The sequence below is a fragment of the Corvus moneduloides genome, chromosome 2 (genome assembly GCF_009650955.1).
Source record: "Corvus moneduloides isolate bCorMon1 chromosome 2, bCorMon1.pri, whole genome shotgun sequence".
In the NCBI taxonomy this organism is placed as follows: Eukaryota; Metazoa; Chordata; class Aves; order Passeriformes; family Corvidae; genus Corvus; species Corvus moneduloides.
This window is the reverse complement of record NC_045477.1, coordinates 67,602,642-67,621,229: the sequence shown is the minus strand read 5'-3', so window position 1 is coordinate 67,621,229 and position 18,588 is coordinate 67,602,642. Positions and strand designations below refer to the sequence as shown.

At 37.0% G+C, this 18,588-nt stretch overlaps 1 protein-coding gene across 2 annotated transcripts; it reads right to left on the bottom strand.

Moving 5' to 3' along the window:
• Nucleotides 1-157: 157 nt before the first annotated feature.
• Nucleotides 158-18,493, bottom strand: BORA (BORA aurora kinase A activator). 2 transcript variants are annotated; one of them, XM_032099947.1, is made up of 12 exons: nucleotides 18,341-18,493; nucleotides 17,581-17,751; nucleotides 16,367-16,473; nucleotides 13,989-14,034; nucleotides 12,501-12,582; nucleotides 11,214-11,279; nucleotides 10,413-10,469; nucleotides 8,150-8,367; nucleotides 6,661-6,814; nucleotides 5,042-5,643; nucleotides 4,523-4,654; nucleotides 158-3,049 (listed from the first exon to the last, which is right to left on the bottom strand). In XM_032099947.1, exons 2-12 carry the CDS (start codon nucleotides 17,734-17,736, stop codon nucleotides 2,870-2,872), a joined length of 1,800 nt encoding a protein of 599 aa, XP_031955838.1. In that variant the 5' UTR covers nucleotides 17,737-17,751; nucleotides 18,341-18,493; the 3' UTR covers nucleotides 158-2,869. The 2 variants fall into 2 exon arrangements, with proteins under 2 accessions (XP_031955838.1, XP_031955839.1); XM_032099948.1 differs by lacking the exon at nucleotides 18,341-18,493 and adding an exon at nucleotides 18,024-18,325.
• Between the last annotated feature and the right edge of the window lie 95 nt (nucleotides 18,494-18,588).

The window sequence follows — 18,588 nt, the reverse complement described above, 5'->3', positions numbered from 1 at the left end:
TGTTAATATCTGGTTTGAGAGTCTGACAGAAGTCAGCACTTCAGTGCATTCTCTTTAGCACCTCAGAACTGAAAGAAGTAATTGAACAATATAGGTATTAATGTCTTTATTCTGTTTCACTACTCAATTTACAATTAGACATGTTAAAGGACTCTCATTGAAAGTACTGATATTAATTTAATGTAAACAATGACCGCTTTGTGCAATGTGTGCCAACCAATGCATTAAGAACAACTACAGAAACAGAATGGTCAAGTGATTTCCATGGTAATTTGCACAGTAGGTTTCTTCTACAAATCAATTGTACAAACATAATAAAAAAATAGGCATATTTTCATAAAATAAATATTACCCATCTAACTGAAGACTATAAAACAGGACAGAAAATACAGGCAATCCATATGGGGGGGGATCCTTAATCACTTCTCACATTCACCCATTTCTGCTGTTACCTTTTTCTTACCTTTAAGAGAACGCTAACACAGGATGAAATTAAATACTTTAGTGATAGCTTTTTTACTTGTGAATACTTCAAAAGCCTCTGATCATTGAGCATTATAAAAACAATCAAGAAGTTTAGTGAAAAAGTAAAACCAAATTTTAATTCTACATGTAACTCAAAATTTCAGAAACAGATCATAATTTGGACTACCCTGCTTAACGTTCATTAAATTTACATTACTATTTTAGTAATCACAATTGCAAAAATAAATGCTTTGTACAGTCCTTTCCATTGATTATTGTTAAAATTATCATGAGAAACAGAAATGACACAGGTCATATATATAACTTTTAAATCTCAGGCAAGTTGTATCCTGCTTTTGAGTGACAAAAGTTAGAAGCTAAAGCTAAGAACATTTTGAAGGCCCTATTCTATAAAATTCGTTTTCCAGAAGTCTGAGTTAATTTCCTATTTTTTAAAAAAATCATTCCTTAACAGTTATCAATTCGGTGTATTTCCAGCTTTTGGGCACTGTTTGAAGATCATGAAATAGCTAATATATGACACTAGATTCCATTACTGTCAATCCCACATGCATTACAGAAATACTGATTAAATTGCTACAGAAGTAAAAATAATGCACACCATGTTTGCTCATTAGATTTCTAAAGTAAGTTTTTTTATATTTCTTTTTGCAATGTGAGAACTACAATCAAGTGATGCAGACAGACATTTCCCTTTTTCTTAAATGTGCTTTTCAGAAAGCCTTCAATAGGAAATTATTAATGAAAATACTTCAAGAACTGTTCAATTCAAACAACACACAACTCTCAGGTCTAACATACTGATTTTAATGCCATGAGATTCTGTTCACACCTCCCCTTATGAGGTTTTTTTACAATACTGTCTTGCCTTCAAATTTAGGTCTGACCAATAGGTTTTGGGCCTAGTGTGCCAATAGCTGCTCATCAGCCACTGTCTGTCACTTTGGTACAAGCTTTTCTGTGGGTTGTGGAATAGAACAGAAAGCAGAACTTCCATCCAGTATCCTGGGACATCCCTGCTATGAAAAGGGAGGAAGACTGCTTCACCTGGAACACTTGTTAGAATGGACTCTTTTTCATTAATCCAACCAAGTTTACCAGAGCTCTACATAAACAGAGCCCAGAAATAAGTGTGTATCCCTTATCTCTTCTTTCCCTCTTACTCACTAGGGCCACAAGATAACCATATGGATTTTTTCCCCTATTCACATTTATAAATTCCAGAAGGTTCTTTTAAAGAAATACAAGCAAATTCAACCAAATCTGATTTAATTACACAAAGGGAGTTCTGGGCTTCTGACCCCGCTCAATCCATCACTTTAATTCATTGATGGTTTTCTTGAAAAGATCAAAGGTTTGCTTGTATTAATACTTTTTGTAACAAATGGCATGCAAAAGTTAATTATATTTTTAAGGATTTATCTTTTTTGGTAATTTCTGTAAGCAACATAATAATACTAGGAATTAAGAGTGAAGTGAAATGGTTTACTTTAATAGTAGAAAGGCTGCACCATTTTCTTAGTGATGTACTGAAACCAGTGAATCTTATTGGAAGGAACCTCAGAAGGTGCAAAGGGTACCAGATCATCAGTTTGGACACAAGTGTTCTTTGGAGACACTGGTAGTGTCAGGTGATGAACTCCAAGTTTAGTACTAATGCAATTACCAAAGCAACAACACTACCTTTTGATTTTAAGGTAACCAATAGTACATTTTACTTAAGTACCTGGTAAACCTAACTGACAGATCACAGATTTTTCTCAAACCAAAGAAAAAGTGGTTCAGAGAATTGCTAAACAGCTTCTTTTGACATAAAGCTTACTTTATATTACTAAGAGAACTAAATTTGGTGTTTGCTCTCATCACCCCCCCAGCAATTCACTTTAGTCCAGTGACTTACTCTTGGTACCAGTGCCAGTATTTATGAAGCCACACAATAAATCTGGTTAGAGACAAGCAATCCAAATCCAGACTAATAGCCCTTTTTCTTTCCCACAAAGAAAAATGTCCCTCATGCCCTTAGGAGGGACAAATCTTAAAATGTAGGTGCTTTTGCAGTTATATTGGTTCCTATGCAAGTTATCCTAGGCTGTTCATGGAATCCACCCTAACCACAGAAGGAATACAATTCTGAAAAAAACCTATTGTTTCTCTGTACCAAATCTAGACACCTTAATTTTCAAAAAGGATCACTTAATGATACCAATAAATTTCTTAGTAAGACCTGAAAAATTCCATATTATTTTAAGAACTCCCTTAATATATACCAAACAGTTTATTACACTTGCATTAGAAAAGCAAAATTGTATGTATAATCCAGGTAATTGAGGTCATATGTATAAAAATTTATTAGACACCACAGCTTAAGTTCTCCATCAGAAGACTACATACCACTTTTGTGAAACCCCTGAACTTGATTTTCATTTTTCCAAGTAGAAATGTTGCAAGTTGCATTTTGACCAAATACTGTGCTATGTGTTTTGGCTTTTTGGAAGCAGCATTGCTTCTCTGGAGATTTTGCTCTCAGCAACTGATTGTCCTTATGGCTTAAAGCAGAACACTCCTAGGTGAATAAGAAGAAGTTAGTTTTAAAACCATTCTAACAGAAATTCTCCAAAAGAAACAAGATCCAAGCTTGCTATCTGCAAATTTCAAGTATAGTAAGTACTTCAGGTACCAACTCTGCCCTTCTGAAATGAGAAAGAAATGAAGTAACATCTTTTCTCTACACAGGTCTTTGGAACATGCCATCTCCAAGAACCACCTCATTTCAAGGGCTCACATGCTCTGAATGAGCAAGACTTGAATCTTTCAGCCTGCAATATCTGTGCTTTTTTTCTTTTCATTCCCTGGGAGCTCTCAGTTGTAGGATTTGAATGAAGCGCTTAATGCCTTCACACTTTAATCCTAGTCTAAAACCCAAATACGGTATAGTCAGGATCCAGCAGTTCAAAGACTAACAGTGGGAAAAGGCAGCTGCATGACATTGGCCAAGTCCCTCTAGGACAGGTTTGATACCAGACAATTGATTCTGGTAAGTACATTCACACAAAATCCATGTCCTACGGGGTGACTAGGGCAGGATCGTAGATTGAGTATTTTTAGAAGTTAATGACAAAATATCCATCTGTTGTTCTTGTATGGGCACATTTGTCCTAATCTTAAATGAACAGAGTTTACAATTTGATGTCAGTGCTCTATAAGACACCATCAGTCTGCACTTCCCCTTGGCAGAGAGGTGGCTTTTAGCATGTCACATCCAGAAGTGAAGTCAGGGCTGAAATGGGTTTACTTAAGGTTTTTTTATAATCTAGTAGTAATGGTTAGTACTGTCTCCCCTTGAAGGACTTCCAAGACAAAGCAGACCATAAACTACTAGTTTGTAGCACCATGTGACCATAATTACTGAGAGGAGATGATCTTTGCTCTCTTCTCCAAAGAAACTAACTTGCTACTCTGGAAGAAGTAGAACTCCTTCCTGTCAGTCACAAGATTAAGAGTTTAGGAGCCTTGCTGGATATGTATCGTCTTTTGTAATTTGTTTTTCAAATAGGGCTTGTAATCAAAAGACTGCACCTATGCAGAAAGTTCCCCACCAAGTCAGTGTGCCAGGTGTGGTCTAGGACTTGATGCTAAGTTTATAAAAATTAACAGTAGACAATTTTTCCCCAGAAATGTCCTTCTCCACAGGCACATTTTTAAAAACTTAGCAGTAAATGAAGCAGCAAGAACAAAAGAAACAAAAATAAGAGACAGACTACAATAGTCATGAGCAGCCTCGCTACTACTTTTCATGCATATACCTCAGTTTCCTCCAAGACAACCTTTGCTTTTATCATAAACCATATTAATTATATTGCCAGTTTAAGGTATTCGTCCTGTGTTTATTCAACATAGTATCTGAAATGATGCTACATTAACATCTTTATTATCACCTGATAGTCTCTCCCCTCAGGCTCCCTGCAACTAAATAAAATGGGGAACGGATGCTTTAGATGGGAAGCCTATCACTTTTTTACCACAATTTAACTCCTACCTTTGTTCTAAGCAGCTGAGATTTATTCTGAAACACGACAGTATTCACATCATTTTCTCTGCAACTGTTTTCAGCCCCTGCAGTATCCATAATGCTGTTTCCAGAAGTCTGTGTATTGTAACCACTGTCCACCTGAAATCAAAAAGCAGGGCTTGGAAAATGTACCGTAATTTAACACAATTAAATCCCTCAGATACCTGATATGATTTGCATTTGATTAACAGAACTTAATCCAACAAACCAATTATGACCGGTTAATAACAAAAGCAAATTGTAAGCATGTCTGCCAGAATTAGTTTGGATTAAGTTAAATATACTACTGCACATAGCAACACAAAAATAATTATAATTGCTATGCTAACTCCACCGAAAGAGGGGATGGAGGGAAGGGATAAATGTCACGATACCACCTGCATGCCATATGAAGTAAGAGAAAATAACAATTACTTCCATATTAGTATACGTATTCCACGTTGAGCTCAGTTTTACAGAAAAACAAAAAAGTATTTTTATTTTTACCTGAATACTACTGTTGTCACAAGGAATTGCGCTGCTTTCTGCAAGAGGTGACATGCACATGCGAGAGCTTTCAATACTGAAAGTAATGCCTGTCATAAAGCTGGCCATTGGTGTATTGCTACTACCAATTGCTTCTTTTATCCAAGTGTTTTCCTCTGACACTTCAGCTGCATCAGCCATGTCTACAGTATTATTTTCCTTTAAGCTTTCTATATCCTGAAATGATGACAACCTTTGATGACAACCTTCTGAGTGATCTGGTGCAATGGACACAGTTGTCACCACAAGATGTGTACCATGCGCAAAAGTATCACCATCTTCCTGACGTAAGTTTATTCCATTATCCATTTCTGGGAACCGAGCTTCTGCTGGAGAAGCGTTTTCCTTGTCTTCCTCATCCTCATCGTGATTCTCAACTGCAATTGGTATTCTAATGACAGAAGTCTGATATTTGGCAGTTCCTCTACAGGCTCCAAGCCTCATAGGAGAGCAATTTTGAATTGGAGAACAACCATCTATGTAAGGACTTCTCGTACTTGGGGGTGTCATTATATTTGAGGAAGAAGGAATGTCTGGAGAACGAAAAGTAAATTTTCTTTGGTCTGAAAAAAAATGAGAGAAGTTTAACTCCACCTGATAGCTGATACAAAAACTCATCATTCTCAAAGCCCTACAGTCCACTGAGTAATTTATACCCAACTACAGAGTATTTCACTGACTGTTGCTTCCCAACCCAACCAAACAAGCAACACCAAAAACCAAACCAACCACCCATATATTTTAACTACCATGATAAAGGCAAGTTTTTATCCCATTTCACCACCAAATTTCTTTTCTATGACATGATTTGCTATATTGGAGACCTTGTATTTTCAAATGTCACTACTATACAGTATTCAAAGGAAAATGTGTGAACGCTGGTTCTGGTTTTTTTGTGAACAAGTATCAATACACAATCTATAGGCATTTAAATTTTTGGCAGCAATGAAGTTTAAGATCGAACAAGTGAGAAAACATCTATGCAAACTCCACATATAAAAGGGTAAAATACGTTTAATCAAAATGTGTAAAAATCATGTATAAACAGGTATAATCATGTTTAAACAAGGTATTAAGCCTTACCAGGTGTGGACACAGCATGAAACAGTGACATTTTCTAGAGCAATGAGGACACAAAATGTTTGTGATTTCTCACTAGTCATTTCATTTCAAATAATCTTCAAGCTGGCATGATTTGAAAGATCAAGCTAAAGATTCTTTGCCCATTAACATTAAAATAATTTAGGGCCAAATCAGAATTGTAATCTGACTCAGTTCAGGCATGTGGCTTTAGAAGCCCTCCCACATTAAATTAACCCTTTTAACTTTTCTTCATTCTTATTAGGTCTCAATGCCTTCTTCCAAAATATTTTCTCTAGTTCATCTGTTGCAAGTATATACATTTCATTGTTTCATGTGTTTCACTGCTGCACAGATGTGTCATATAGGAGGAGACTGCTGGTCTGCCAAGCACAGGAACTCATCTCCAAACAGAAGCAGGTTCCACTAAGAATTTTTAAGTTTTTATAATAAAAATATATTACTCAAGATAGAGTAAGACATATACAGTTAAGCCATACCTGAGAGTGGTGTTTTTCTTATGCGAAAAGCAATTGGTGAAAAAGCGGGAGAACCATTATGTGCAGGAGACCCCTCTGAAAACGTGGGACTGGTTATACTTCCCAGACTATAAGCTCTTGTTCCTCCCTGAATAGGACTTGATGAAAACTGACCCTTCAGAATAAAAAAAAAATCAAATCCACAGAGCATTATTTTCATAATCTAAACTTTGGCTAATATGTATATATAAAATTGTTCTAACTAAAAAGCTTAATATGGCAGCACTGGGAAAGACTAATCCTTTACAATGACAATCTCTATCATTAGTTTAGCTTCAATATTTCAATTGCAGCTCTTCATCTGGACCTTATGCCTCCACACAGGGGAAAAGAGCAATGGACTCAAGCTGTCACGTAATATCAGCCAGGACTATTTTATCCATTATATTTAAGAACTGTGAGAAACCTAAATAGAGAATTAATGCTATCTGTGTATCTAGTCAAGTGTTTAATCTAAATTTCTTACTCATATCACTGCAGATTAAAGTCAGCCACTATTTATATTTTAATGTAAACCATGTTAACTAAATTCAGCAGCAGATAAAAGACAGAAGTATTTCTCCTTAAGAAAACAGAATAGTGGTCATGACCTTGCTTAAGACTATCATGCAAAAAACCAACCAACCAAAACAAAAACAAAACCAAAAAACCCCAACCAAACAACAGCAAAAAAAACCAACAAAAACCCACCAAACCAAAACATACCCCCTCACCCCCACATCACTTCCAGCACTGTAATTATATTGTAGGAATTCTTTACTAGGTTACCTTTTCTTTAAGCTACACTACCCTAGTGTAGGTAGGATTTTTCCATGCACTTCAACCACGAAACAGGTAAAACTGTATCACCTAAACCACTTTAGGTGTGCTTTGTCCACATGGGGATAAGGTTCATTTTGTTTAATTTAAAAATGGACATTACATTCTGTGTTTTAATAAATGTCTACTCATCTGAAAACTCTGGCCGATGGGAAAAAAAAAAGCATATTTAGCACTGCACTTCAAAGATCCACAAGTCATTTCTTCCACTACTAATGAGTTTATGAGATTTAAGGGAAATAATTATATTACATGTTCATATCAACTGGTATTGTAGACAGCAATTCATGGATTTAAACGGGACTTTTTTGTATACACATTTTATCAAAAAAAGAAAGGTTTTAACATGCTTTCAGCAAGCCATGTTTTAATTCTTACTACCTTTTCATAACAAAATTAAAACATAATTCCCTCTATGAAAGAATAGCAGCATAAAAAAAAATTTGAAATAATAAAAAGTCAGTAATATATTCTTTCAAGACTTTTGTTCACAATTTTTTTTCAGAATCTGGAATTTGAAAAAAAAACCAAAAACCCAAGAAAACCCAAATAAAAAAACCACCATCTTTTAGTCTAACACCTACTCTCTCATAAAGTACATCCCACCCAGCCCACAAAACAGGCTGCTTACTGAACTAGATGTGTCCAGGGGGCTTCTGCACCGGACTGGAGATAATTCTATTGAACAAAGCACTCCAAGTGGCTGACTACCACATGGACTATGCAGAGAAGGGGACAAACATGCTGATACATTCCCATTTTCTTCCAAAAACAGCTTTCTTCTGAGTGATGAAGAGCTCAGATTTTCCTGAGACTGATCTGCAAATTCATCAGTTCTAAAATATTCACCTAGAAATGTGGGGGAGAAATTGTTTCCAATAAGAACACAGGAAAAAAATACATTCCATTACAGAGACATATATAATTAAATTAAAACATTTAATCCAATTTACCAATACAGCAACTGATTAATCTGTTTAGGCACCTATCCCAAAGGACTGCTTGTCATCCCTACAAAATGTCACCTCTGTCTACTAAGGTTCATTCCACTTTTGCCCATCATCCCTGAACACTAAAGTCTGAATTTAAAAGACTTAAAAATATTTGCTTGTATCTACTTCTTGGTCTTCTCCCAGAATTGTATTACTCCTCACATCTGAGCTGTCAAACATGGATTATTTTACTACCCAAGCAAACCTAGACTCTTTTTCAGGTCTCCCATATTCTTTGATGGTCTTCATGATACATCCAGACGCAAAACAGATTAGACTTGAAGAAAATCTAAGCAGTTAGCAGTTTACAGTAGGAAAGCACAAACTAAGACCCATTAAAATATGCTCAGATTTACCAGATTATTTTAGCTTTTTGCTCTTGCTCTATTCTAGTCAGATGTTCGCTGTAGGAGAGATTTTTCATGAATTCCCAAACTATGTATTGATGGAAGCATTTGTTAAGACAAAAAACAAAGGCAATAGATACGGTTCCGGTTTGTTGGCCCACAATCCAGGTTCTGAATTTCAACACTGGGACAGAAGCATGCAGCCAAAATGCTCTGAGCTGGCTGTACCCACTGTCCCACCTATGAACTGGAAGATCAGCCCCTTCCAGCCCCCTTGCCTGAGAAGGTGGTAGCAATTGCTTGATGTAGCACTTATAATCAGACAGTTAATTTGGACTCTTGCCTCCTATCTCAGTAGTCACAGCTTTTTTGCCACCACACAACTTCTATTCCCCACCATGGCTTCAGGTACACTAAAGGCAGAGCTACAGCACAGCTTTACTCAATGCAAGGTTGGGCTTGGAGCTTCCTGGCCAGCATCTGTAACCAAACAGCTCTGCTAAGACAAATTACTGCTCTGTTTGGGGGAGCACGGGGTATCTTCTGCTTATAACCTTTCAGGCATTCAGAACTGTTAACCAATTTCATAGAATCACAGAGCATCTGGAGTTGGAAGGGACACACAGGGATCATTCAAGTCCAACTCCTGGCCCTGCACAGGACACCCTAAGAGTCACACCTTGTGCCTGAGAGCATTGTCCAAATGCTCCTGAACTCTGCCAAGCCTGGTGCTGTGACCACTGCCCTGGGGAGTCTGTTCAGTGCTCAATCACCTCTGAGTGAAGAATCTTTTCCTGATATCCAACCTAAACCTCCCCTGACACAACTTCAGGCCATTCCCACAGGTCCTGGCACTGGTCACCACAGAGAGAGATCAGTGGCTGCCCCTCCTCTTTCCCTCATGAGGAAGTTGTAGATGGCAATGAGGTCTCCCCTAAATCTCCTCCAGGCTGAACAATTTCCAATTGCCCTCCATATCCCTTATTTTTTATCTTTACGTCCACACTCATATAATTTTATTTCCGCCGTCGATATCACTGTGTCCTGCAGCTGTAGGGAGGAGGAGAGAAGATCCAGCAGGCAGGAATTGTGCAGCAAGATTGATTTATTTAATTATTTTACAAACCCTTTTATAGACGTTTTTCTTCATAGTCTAATTGGACAAAGGATCAGCCACTCCTTGGGGGTGATTGGCTAAAATCCTAAAACATCCATTGTCAAAATATTTTTCTATTGTACCATAAACAAAGCTCTGCAAGGTTGCAGGTGTTTCATTGTTTACAGAACTTCTGCTATTATCTTCCATGAGAGAGAAAAGTATCTCACGGTTTAGAAGAAGCAGGAAGAATTCCTTGCTAACAGCATTTTTGTATCCACATAATTTAAGTCACGCGTCCCATGAAACATGCCGTAACTGTCTATTTAGAATATATACTTAAAACTTTCATTCATACCTTGTTTACAGTATTTCACAAGACAAACACCCAGCCAACAGTACAAAACCAAGTTTTCTATTTAGACATTCATAATTAAATTTAGATATTGCATGACATACCTAGTATTTTCTCTAAATTAAAATCCACTGGCAAAGACAGTACTGTCTGACAAGCAGCTGCAATGAATAAAACCAACAAAATTAGCTTACAGTGACCTTTTACTAAAGCTGTAGAAACAAAATTCACTTTCAAACTGCACTGCAATTGAGCTATTTAAATTACAGCTGCAATAAGGAAAAGTGTTAATTAAAGTACGATTCTGATTTGACAACACTACACGCAGCACACTAGGCTTAGAGATAAAAACCCAAGAGTTTTAAAAATGCCTCTCTAGAGGCTTTTATGCTGAGAAGAGAGGTCTCTGAGAAAGGAGGGATTCAAAAGGGAAGTGGCAGAAGAATCAAAATACCTTGGGGAAAAACAGTATGTATTTATCAAAAATGATGCAGTTTAAAAGATGTATTAAGACTTCTGATATTTACAGAAAAGAATCACGATTCTCTAACCCAAACCAATCCAACATATTAAAGGTTTCTTGAAACTGTAATTTATTGTAAACCTGAAGTACACATTCACTTTTTAATCCAGAAAAAGTACATATACTGAGTTGGAAAAAAATGCTCTCCCACAGTCTACAGGGGACTTAATTTTTTACTTGAAAAAATACAACAGAGTATAATAGAACAAAATTACTATGAGAAATGGGTATTAAAATTAATAGTAATATACAGTTCAAGAAAAACTATTTCTACAGTTATACTAACAAACGAATAATTTCCTTTTGAAATTGAATAGCCATTAGAAATGGGTTATTTATCTTCAGAGAAAGCCTGTAATTTTAGGCATTGCCTTTTACTCACCATTGCTTTTCCCAGGCTGCAAGCTCAGCTGTCTTCCAATGGGAGAAATGTTATTTATATCTATGGCTGTAAAAGAGAACTTGAATTTAAACATGCACCGCACACAGAGTTTTGAAATGTTGCAACACTAAGTTACAATACTTAATACAACCAAACGAAATTTTTGCATCAATGTTTGGAAGAGATTAGAAAGGAGTACTGAAAAAAGGTTATCACTATAGCTATCAAGAGAATTTCAGCACATTTCTATTCAAAAAAAAGCTTAGTGAAGTAGCATCAACACTGCCCAAAACTTTGTCTCCTCCTGTCCCTACACAAGAGAGATTTAAAACAGACTAGTTCATGCTTAGCTGAACAGGCTGTGTTCAGGTAAAACCTATTTCCAGAAAATCATTCAGTCTGGACTGGAGAAAGGTGAAGAAACACTTCATCTTTTTTATACAGCTCAAGAACACAGACCATTTTCTTTCACCATTCACTTTACCAGATCTCAGATTATGCCTTATGTTCTCTGCCCCAAAAGTGACCATCTTACCACTGACAATTAAAAATACGCTATCCACAAGCTGTATGTCCTTGATAAAAAAATTTAACAGCTTAGCCTTTTCCAAATCTTGCAAAAATCCCCACTTATTTAAGACTTTCATACCAAACAACAGGACATGCAAACAATACTTTACAGCTGACATTTGCCCATCTTGTAATCCATTTGTTCTGTATTCTGCTGGTTATATATAAACTTCAATAAGAGCATTAAGAACAAAATCTAACAGTGGCATAAATGAAATAAACTTAGAAAACCCATGACTAGTGGCAGTGAGCTAGAAGGATGACAACAGGAATTTATGCTGCAAATAAGGGTAAAAGAACACAGAATTCCATTTATGATATGCTTATACGGTGAGGAAAGCAGTCGGAATAAGAGGACGTGCAAATATCTGAAGAAAAAAGTGAAGTAGAAGACTTGGCTATTAGCAGGATCAACAAAGTTGATAGTTAGAGATACAAAGTTATGTGTGTAAATTAAAATGGTTGCAGACAGGTTATTAAAGTAGAAAAATTTAAGAACAAAGACCAAGAATAACAAAAAGGAAAAATTATATAAGGCTTTCCATTCATGAACAATTCTTAAACAAAGAAAGCACTTGGAGAGAAGAGCTGAAAATCAATCAGTTGTGCCATATTTTATCACTGGTTCTTACAATTTAAATTGAGGTTAAAAAAAAATATGCTTGATAATTTCTCCAAAAGCTACTTTATTTTGGGTGGACAACAAAAGCAACTTACATTTAGTTGAATTAAACTGAGAAACTTGCTTGCCTTCATGTTCAATCCAAGGAGAAGGAACTATGAGTTTTTTTGTGAAAAACTGGAGTAGAATAAAAACAAACCATCTGAGCACTTTTTAAAATTTTCAACTTAAATTTAGACTAGTATCCTGAACAAGAAAAAAAATGTAGAACATTATTTTAGGACCAAAGAGATTAAAGAAAAAAACTATTTGATTTGAAGACCCCTGTGTTCTTTATGACACATAGCACTTCAGATCTTTCAAGTCTGCAGAGTGAAAACTATACACAAGTTCCATTTAACAATAATTACTCATTTAAAAAGTTGAATTGTCACTACCACGCTTCTTGCATAGTAGTTTAAAGTAATTATTTTTAAATTTTCAGTTTGTTAAGTTTTATTTTGACAATTGAGCTATTTCACAGAAGTGATAAAGAGACACTGTGGTAATAGTAAAAGTGATAAACCGAGGTTTTTGGCAATATTATTAGAGTATTTGGCTAAATTGGTTAGTGGTAAAACACTTTTGAGTACCTGCACTTCAGTCTTTCTCTGTGAACCAGAAACTATCTATCATCACAGCTGCACTGTGGAACACCCTGACACTGAGGAGATGAACACTATCACAAAGCTTCAAGGAACACATGGCAAATCCTGTTCTCACAAATGCAAGACTCAAATTAAGTGAAAAAAACTCAGCTTGAAACATCCAACTATCAAAAGCATGATTTTTATCAGAGACAGGGTTTCAAGCTGTTCAGCTGCATAATCCATTACGTTATACCTCACAAAGAGGAAATATCCCTTTTAATGCAGATTTAGAACAACAGAGCATCTTAGCTGCAGGCCAACTACACAGCTCCTTTACAGAATCATAAAACAATTTTTGTAGAGACAGAAACTGATAGACCTGCCTATCACAGCCTTTTTTTTTGTTGTTGTTTTTTAATTGAAATAACATTGAAGATTTCTGTAGTGAATATTTTAAACACTTTACTTTTCCTTATCTACTAGACAAATGAACAGTGAAAAATAAAATGAAAAATGAATGGAAAGATACAAGCTACCAGAATAAAGTCTTCCACCCAACCAAGCAGAATTTGGAAGAAATTAAAAAAAAAAAATCACAAAAATTCTGCAATATTTTTAAAAATTTAATGTAACTCCAGCAGTTACTGTAAACCCCCAAATTCTCAGTCATTATTTTTAACCTGAAGTTAACTATTTATAAGAGTTATATTACAGCTACATTACCATTAGTCAAGAAAAACAAAAGAAAAAAATCTGTTGTTTTGACCTACACGTGTCTGAAAGAAGATGGGAAGAAAAAGTGTGTGTGGATTCCAACTACAACTGCAAGGGATGAGGGTGCAAAATTACTTTCTTACTGAAATATAGGCTTCTGGGTTTTGAAATCCTGTAACAGACGTGGATCTTTTCTGTAGATAAAACAAATCAATATTTGATAACACAAAGTTTTATTACCTCCTCAATAGCTTTTTGCCTTCTGTCTTCTGTCTCCTTATCAATTCTAAGTAACAAATGAAAAACAACTCAATTATCAAAACCATCACGTAAGTAGAAAAAAAAGTAAAGAACAGCCATATAATGATTTAGAGATGCTCAAGAGAAAATTTATAAATTAAGTTGCACTAAACCCTAAATCTTACTATGTTTTTACATGCAATAGTCTCATACTATAAATTGCACTTTTCAATTCAGTTGATTTGAGAAAGATCTGTACCATTTAAAAGTACATAATTGCAAATATTCCGTTTACTCAGCATGTCTGGACAAAAACTCAATCATAACTGATCTTCCAAAATAATGTCACATGAATATATTTTACTATTAAAGTTAACACGAGATTAGACTTGCACTGTAAAACCCAGCAGAATAAAAAACTGAGCTGTAAAGAATTAAAGGCCAACTGAAAACACTCCAGGAATTTGCACACTCAAATTCCTGACACAGCCCACCCTCCCAGCACAGAATTCTCCCTAGTAAAATACATAGTATGCCACACTTTCTTCAGTTTAGAATACAGTATATTTCAGTTTCTAACAATGAATATGTTTCCTTATGCAGCTTTTAACTTAGTTTTTAAAAAAATATTGTAGTTACTTCAGTTACTTCATGATGTGTGAGATTCTATACTTAGATTTCCTCTAATGGTCACCTTCAAGCCTGACTTTCAGTTACTGCTAAGTAATTTACTGAAATAATTTTTGAAGCTTATAAATATTCATCACTGTCTTAGCTGAACCACCAATACTTTCATATACAGTTAGTATACCTGAATTACCCTTGAATAATTTTAGAAATCAGTCAGATAACAAGATATTATTAGATACACAAGCACACAAAAATGTGCCAAATATATAAACTCTCTCTTTTATGCTTATCAGACTTTGAATATATCTGCAATGTTTGTACATGCCACCTTCAATTACGTCTGCCTAGATGATGCTAAAGTGACAGCTCTATGGAGACACTTGCAGAGTAATTGTACCAAAAAAAAAAAGCATACAATCATTGTATTTTTATGTATATATATGCACTGAAACATGCAAGCATGGACACAGCAAATCTACATATAGTCAATCTAGCCTCTTTCTAGTCACAGCAGATTATTTTTCAAAAAAATGCATCACAGTGGGTATGAAACAGCAGGACAGACTGGAAGGACCCACAGAGACAATGCATGTTTATATCTATGGGCCACATCACCTATTCCTGGAATTGTCACACAAGCCATCTACATTAAAGCTAGTTTGTCTGAGTAAGGTTCCATAAAGAAGGCAATCAAATCCCTAAAAACTTAAGGCTTAATAATGTATAAAAAGCATTAGTCTGAAACCTACAGGCTGCTAGAGGAAGGACAGGAAACATTAAGACCTGGTGACTCAGATACAGATGGGGGCAGCTACAGTCCTATAGCTTTTATTATTCAAAAAGAGAGATGTAGGTTCAGTCAGACACTAAGAACAGCAAGTTACTTCACAGCATTTTTTATGATGAGGATGTTGAAACACTGGAATAGATTGCTTGGAGAGGTGGTAGATGTCCCATCCCTGGAAACACTCAAGATCAAGGTGGATAGGACTGAGCAACCTGATCTAGACAGGATTGGTTTATTATTCTATTCATACCATGAGGAGCAGTTCTTTCATGCAAGCTTGTATCTGAGAAACGTACAGGAGTCTACAGGATTCACCATTAAGGCCTCCCCTTCGCTACTTCCACCAGGCATGTCATTCTCTAGCACCAGTGTGTAAAACAATCCCTCAAGATAAGCTCCAAATACCAAGACTGTTTTACCCACCCGTTTTCCTCACACAAGTTATTTTCAGAGAAAGGAAAAAAGTTCAGATAAGGTCCCCAAACTACTTCAAGTAACTAGCACTGGTCCCCCCTCCTTCACATTAAGTCTAATCTGTATCTTCCGAAGAGAGTGCTAGGGCTTCCCCAGCTAATTTTCCCAAGTCTACCCTTCTGCAGGAGCCCCAGAGACCAAAGAAGCCTCCCTGTGGAGCATTCCGAGAAGATAAACTGTGTTGTAACAAGGAGCAGAAGAGGTAGCCTGGTAATGATCACTGGCAAGACATTTTCTTGTTTCCACTAACTGGTTTTATCTGGCTGTCTACCAAACTGCAATCAGAGTGGATCAGCAGTTCTTAACATTAAAAGGAAGCAGCACAGAGGCAGCCTCATCTAAATATTATATCCATATCATGTAAAGAATTATGTTAAAAGATTTGAATAAAAAGTCTTTAATGCTATGCTGAAATGTTAGTAAAGCAAAAGAACAGTGTTCTAGTATTAAAGCTAAGTTAGCTGCATAAAAATAGATTCTAAGTTACCTAGCACAGCTCAAATACATTCCTTGGCGTCGAATGTCCTCTGAGTCAATTTCCACAGGATTTATTAGAGCAAGCTGATCAATAGACCATCTGAATTTTCCTGGTGTCTGAAAAAAAGAAACGGGCATCTTAATGCTTGCTATTCTAAAAGGATATAAGTAAAATCACAGGACAAATCTCAACAGAACAATACAATCACAGCTTCCCATATAGTTCCTGTCAAAGACAATCAAAAGCGTTTCTATTTAAATGATCTACTGTAAAAAAGAATTAGTTAAGTCAGTCAGGCTTTTTATCCTGGTAGTGGTATCACAATGATTTACAAGATACTATCAAGTGGAAGGTTATAGCTGGTATTTACAAACTGAGGTGTCAGTGTCTTCTCAATTTCTGAGGACAGGTCTACTAAAGATACATAACTTGAGATAAAATTAAATTGCCTCTTGATTGCACAATCCAAACGGTGGTTCTATGAAAATCCAGTATCCACACCTAACCCAAGTCATCCAAACAGTCTTCCTTTCACTTCCCATTTCTAAGAATACCCGAGTTGCAACGCCATGTACATCCTGCAAAGTCTCCCTCATAAATACCGTGCATAAGGCACAATAAAATCCAATTCAGAAATAAAGCAGCTTCACCCGTTTATTTAACAGTTACAAAGTACTGTTCAAATATATTTGGAAAATTATCTACCAAGTGAGTCTTTTTAGTTTCATTATCACAGTATCATCTCTACTGCTTATCACAAAATAATTTCAACTGCAAACCAGTATGTAATTTGCAACTAAAAAAAAAAGTTACAGATACACAAAATCATTAACTTGAATACAAAACCAGCTCACAATAGAATTGCAATTAAGTTTTATTTGCAGCCAGCTTGCTCAGCATCTAACTAGAAACTGGTTTTCTCCACTTTAAGTGGGACCAGAGTACTACATCCAATAACTGTTCTTTATCTACTTCCTCCTGGTTTTAGCACTCAAATTGTTAGTATCTAAAACCAAAATAAATTTAGGAAGGGAGGAAGACTAAGTGACAATATCAGTATTTAAAAACAGCATAGTTCTGTAAAGAGAAGAAACTCCAAATGCCACCTAAGTTATTGAGTTTGGTACATACATTAAAGTACACTAAATAAAATATCCTTTTGATGCATTTGAAAATATTAGCACTATATCGGTACAGTTACACAATTAATGAGTATATCTTACAGATGAGGATTTCGTTGACTTAAAGACTGAAGGACTGGAGACAATCTGCTCCTGAAGAGTATAATAATCACTGGGACTTTCAAACGGATTCAGGATTGTAACTCGTCCTGGAGTTTCTGGTGTTATCTGCATTTTAGCTTCTTCTGTATCACCCATAACACTAAGCTATACCTGAAAAGGAAAGAGGGAGAGCAAAATTAAGGAAAACAATGAAATCACACTTTTGACATTTCAGGGCCATCCTGAAGGCTTTGGGAAGAGAGGAATAATCATTTTAAGGCACCAGGAATACTTCAAAAACTAACAAAAATGAATTTAGCTGTGGCTTGGACCTACTGACATGAAGTTGATAAATAAGACTGGTACGAACAATTACAAATAAATAGAAACTATAAAAACGAGGTAAGAGAGAACATGAAGAGGAGGATTTAAAAAAAACCCACCAAAACGAGGGCAAAACAAGCAGCAAACAAAAAAAATCCCATATCAACCACCAGAAGAGACCAAACGGCCGTCCTGCCCGCACACGGGACGAGCCCGGCAGCTCCGGCTGCGGGGATGCGCGGCGCTGCCCGAGCGGCCGGGGCGGCAATAACGCCCCGGGCAGGTCCCGCTCCGCCCGGGCGCTGAAACCGCCCGCCCTCCGCCGCAACGGGCGGGGGGCAGCCCCAGCCCTCCCGGGGCCCGGCAGCTCCCGCGCCTCTGGCCGCAAAGGGGACGGGAGCCCCGGGGGAAGCGTCCCCGCTCAGCCCCTTCTCACACTTCTCCCCGGGACGGTGCCACCGCGCCGAGCCACTCGCCGCCTTCCCAAGCTCCCGCCGCCGAGGAGGCGATGCCGGGAATGCCGGGGGTACGGGCACAGCCACCTGCCGCCGTTACCGGGCCGCCGCCACCGCGCCGCTCCCGCCCCCGCCACCCCGGGCGGCTCTTTAACAAGCCCCGCCCCCTCTGCGGACTCTGACCAATCGCGGCGCGCGGTGTGCGCCGCTGGGCCAATGGCAGGGCTCC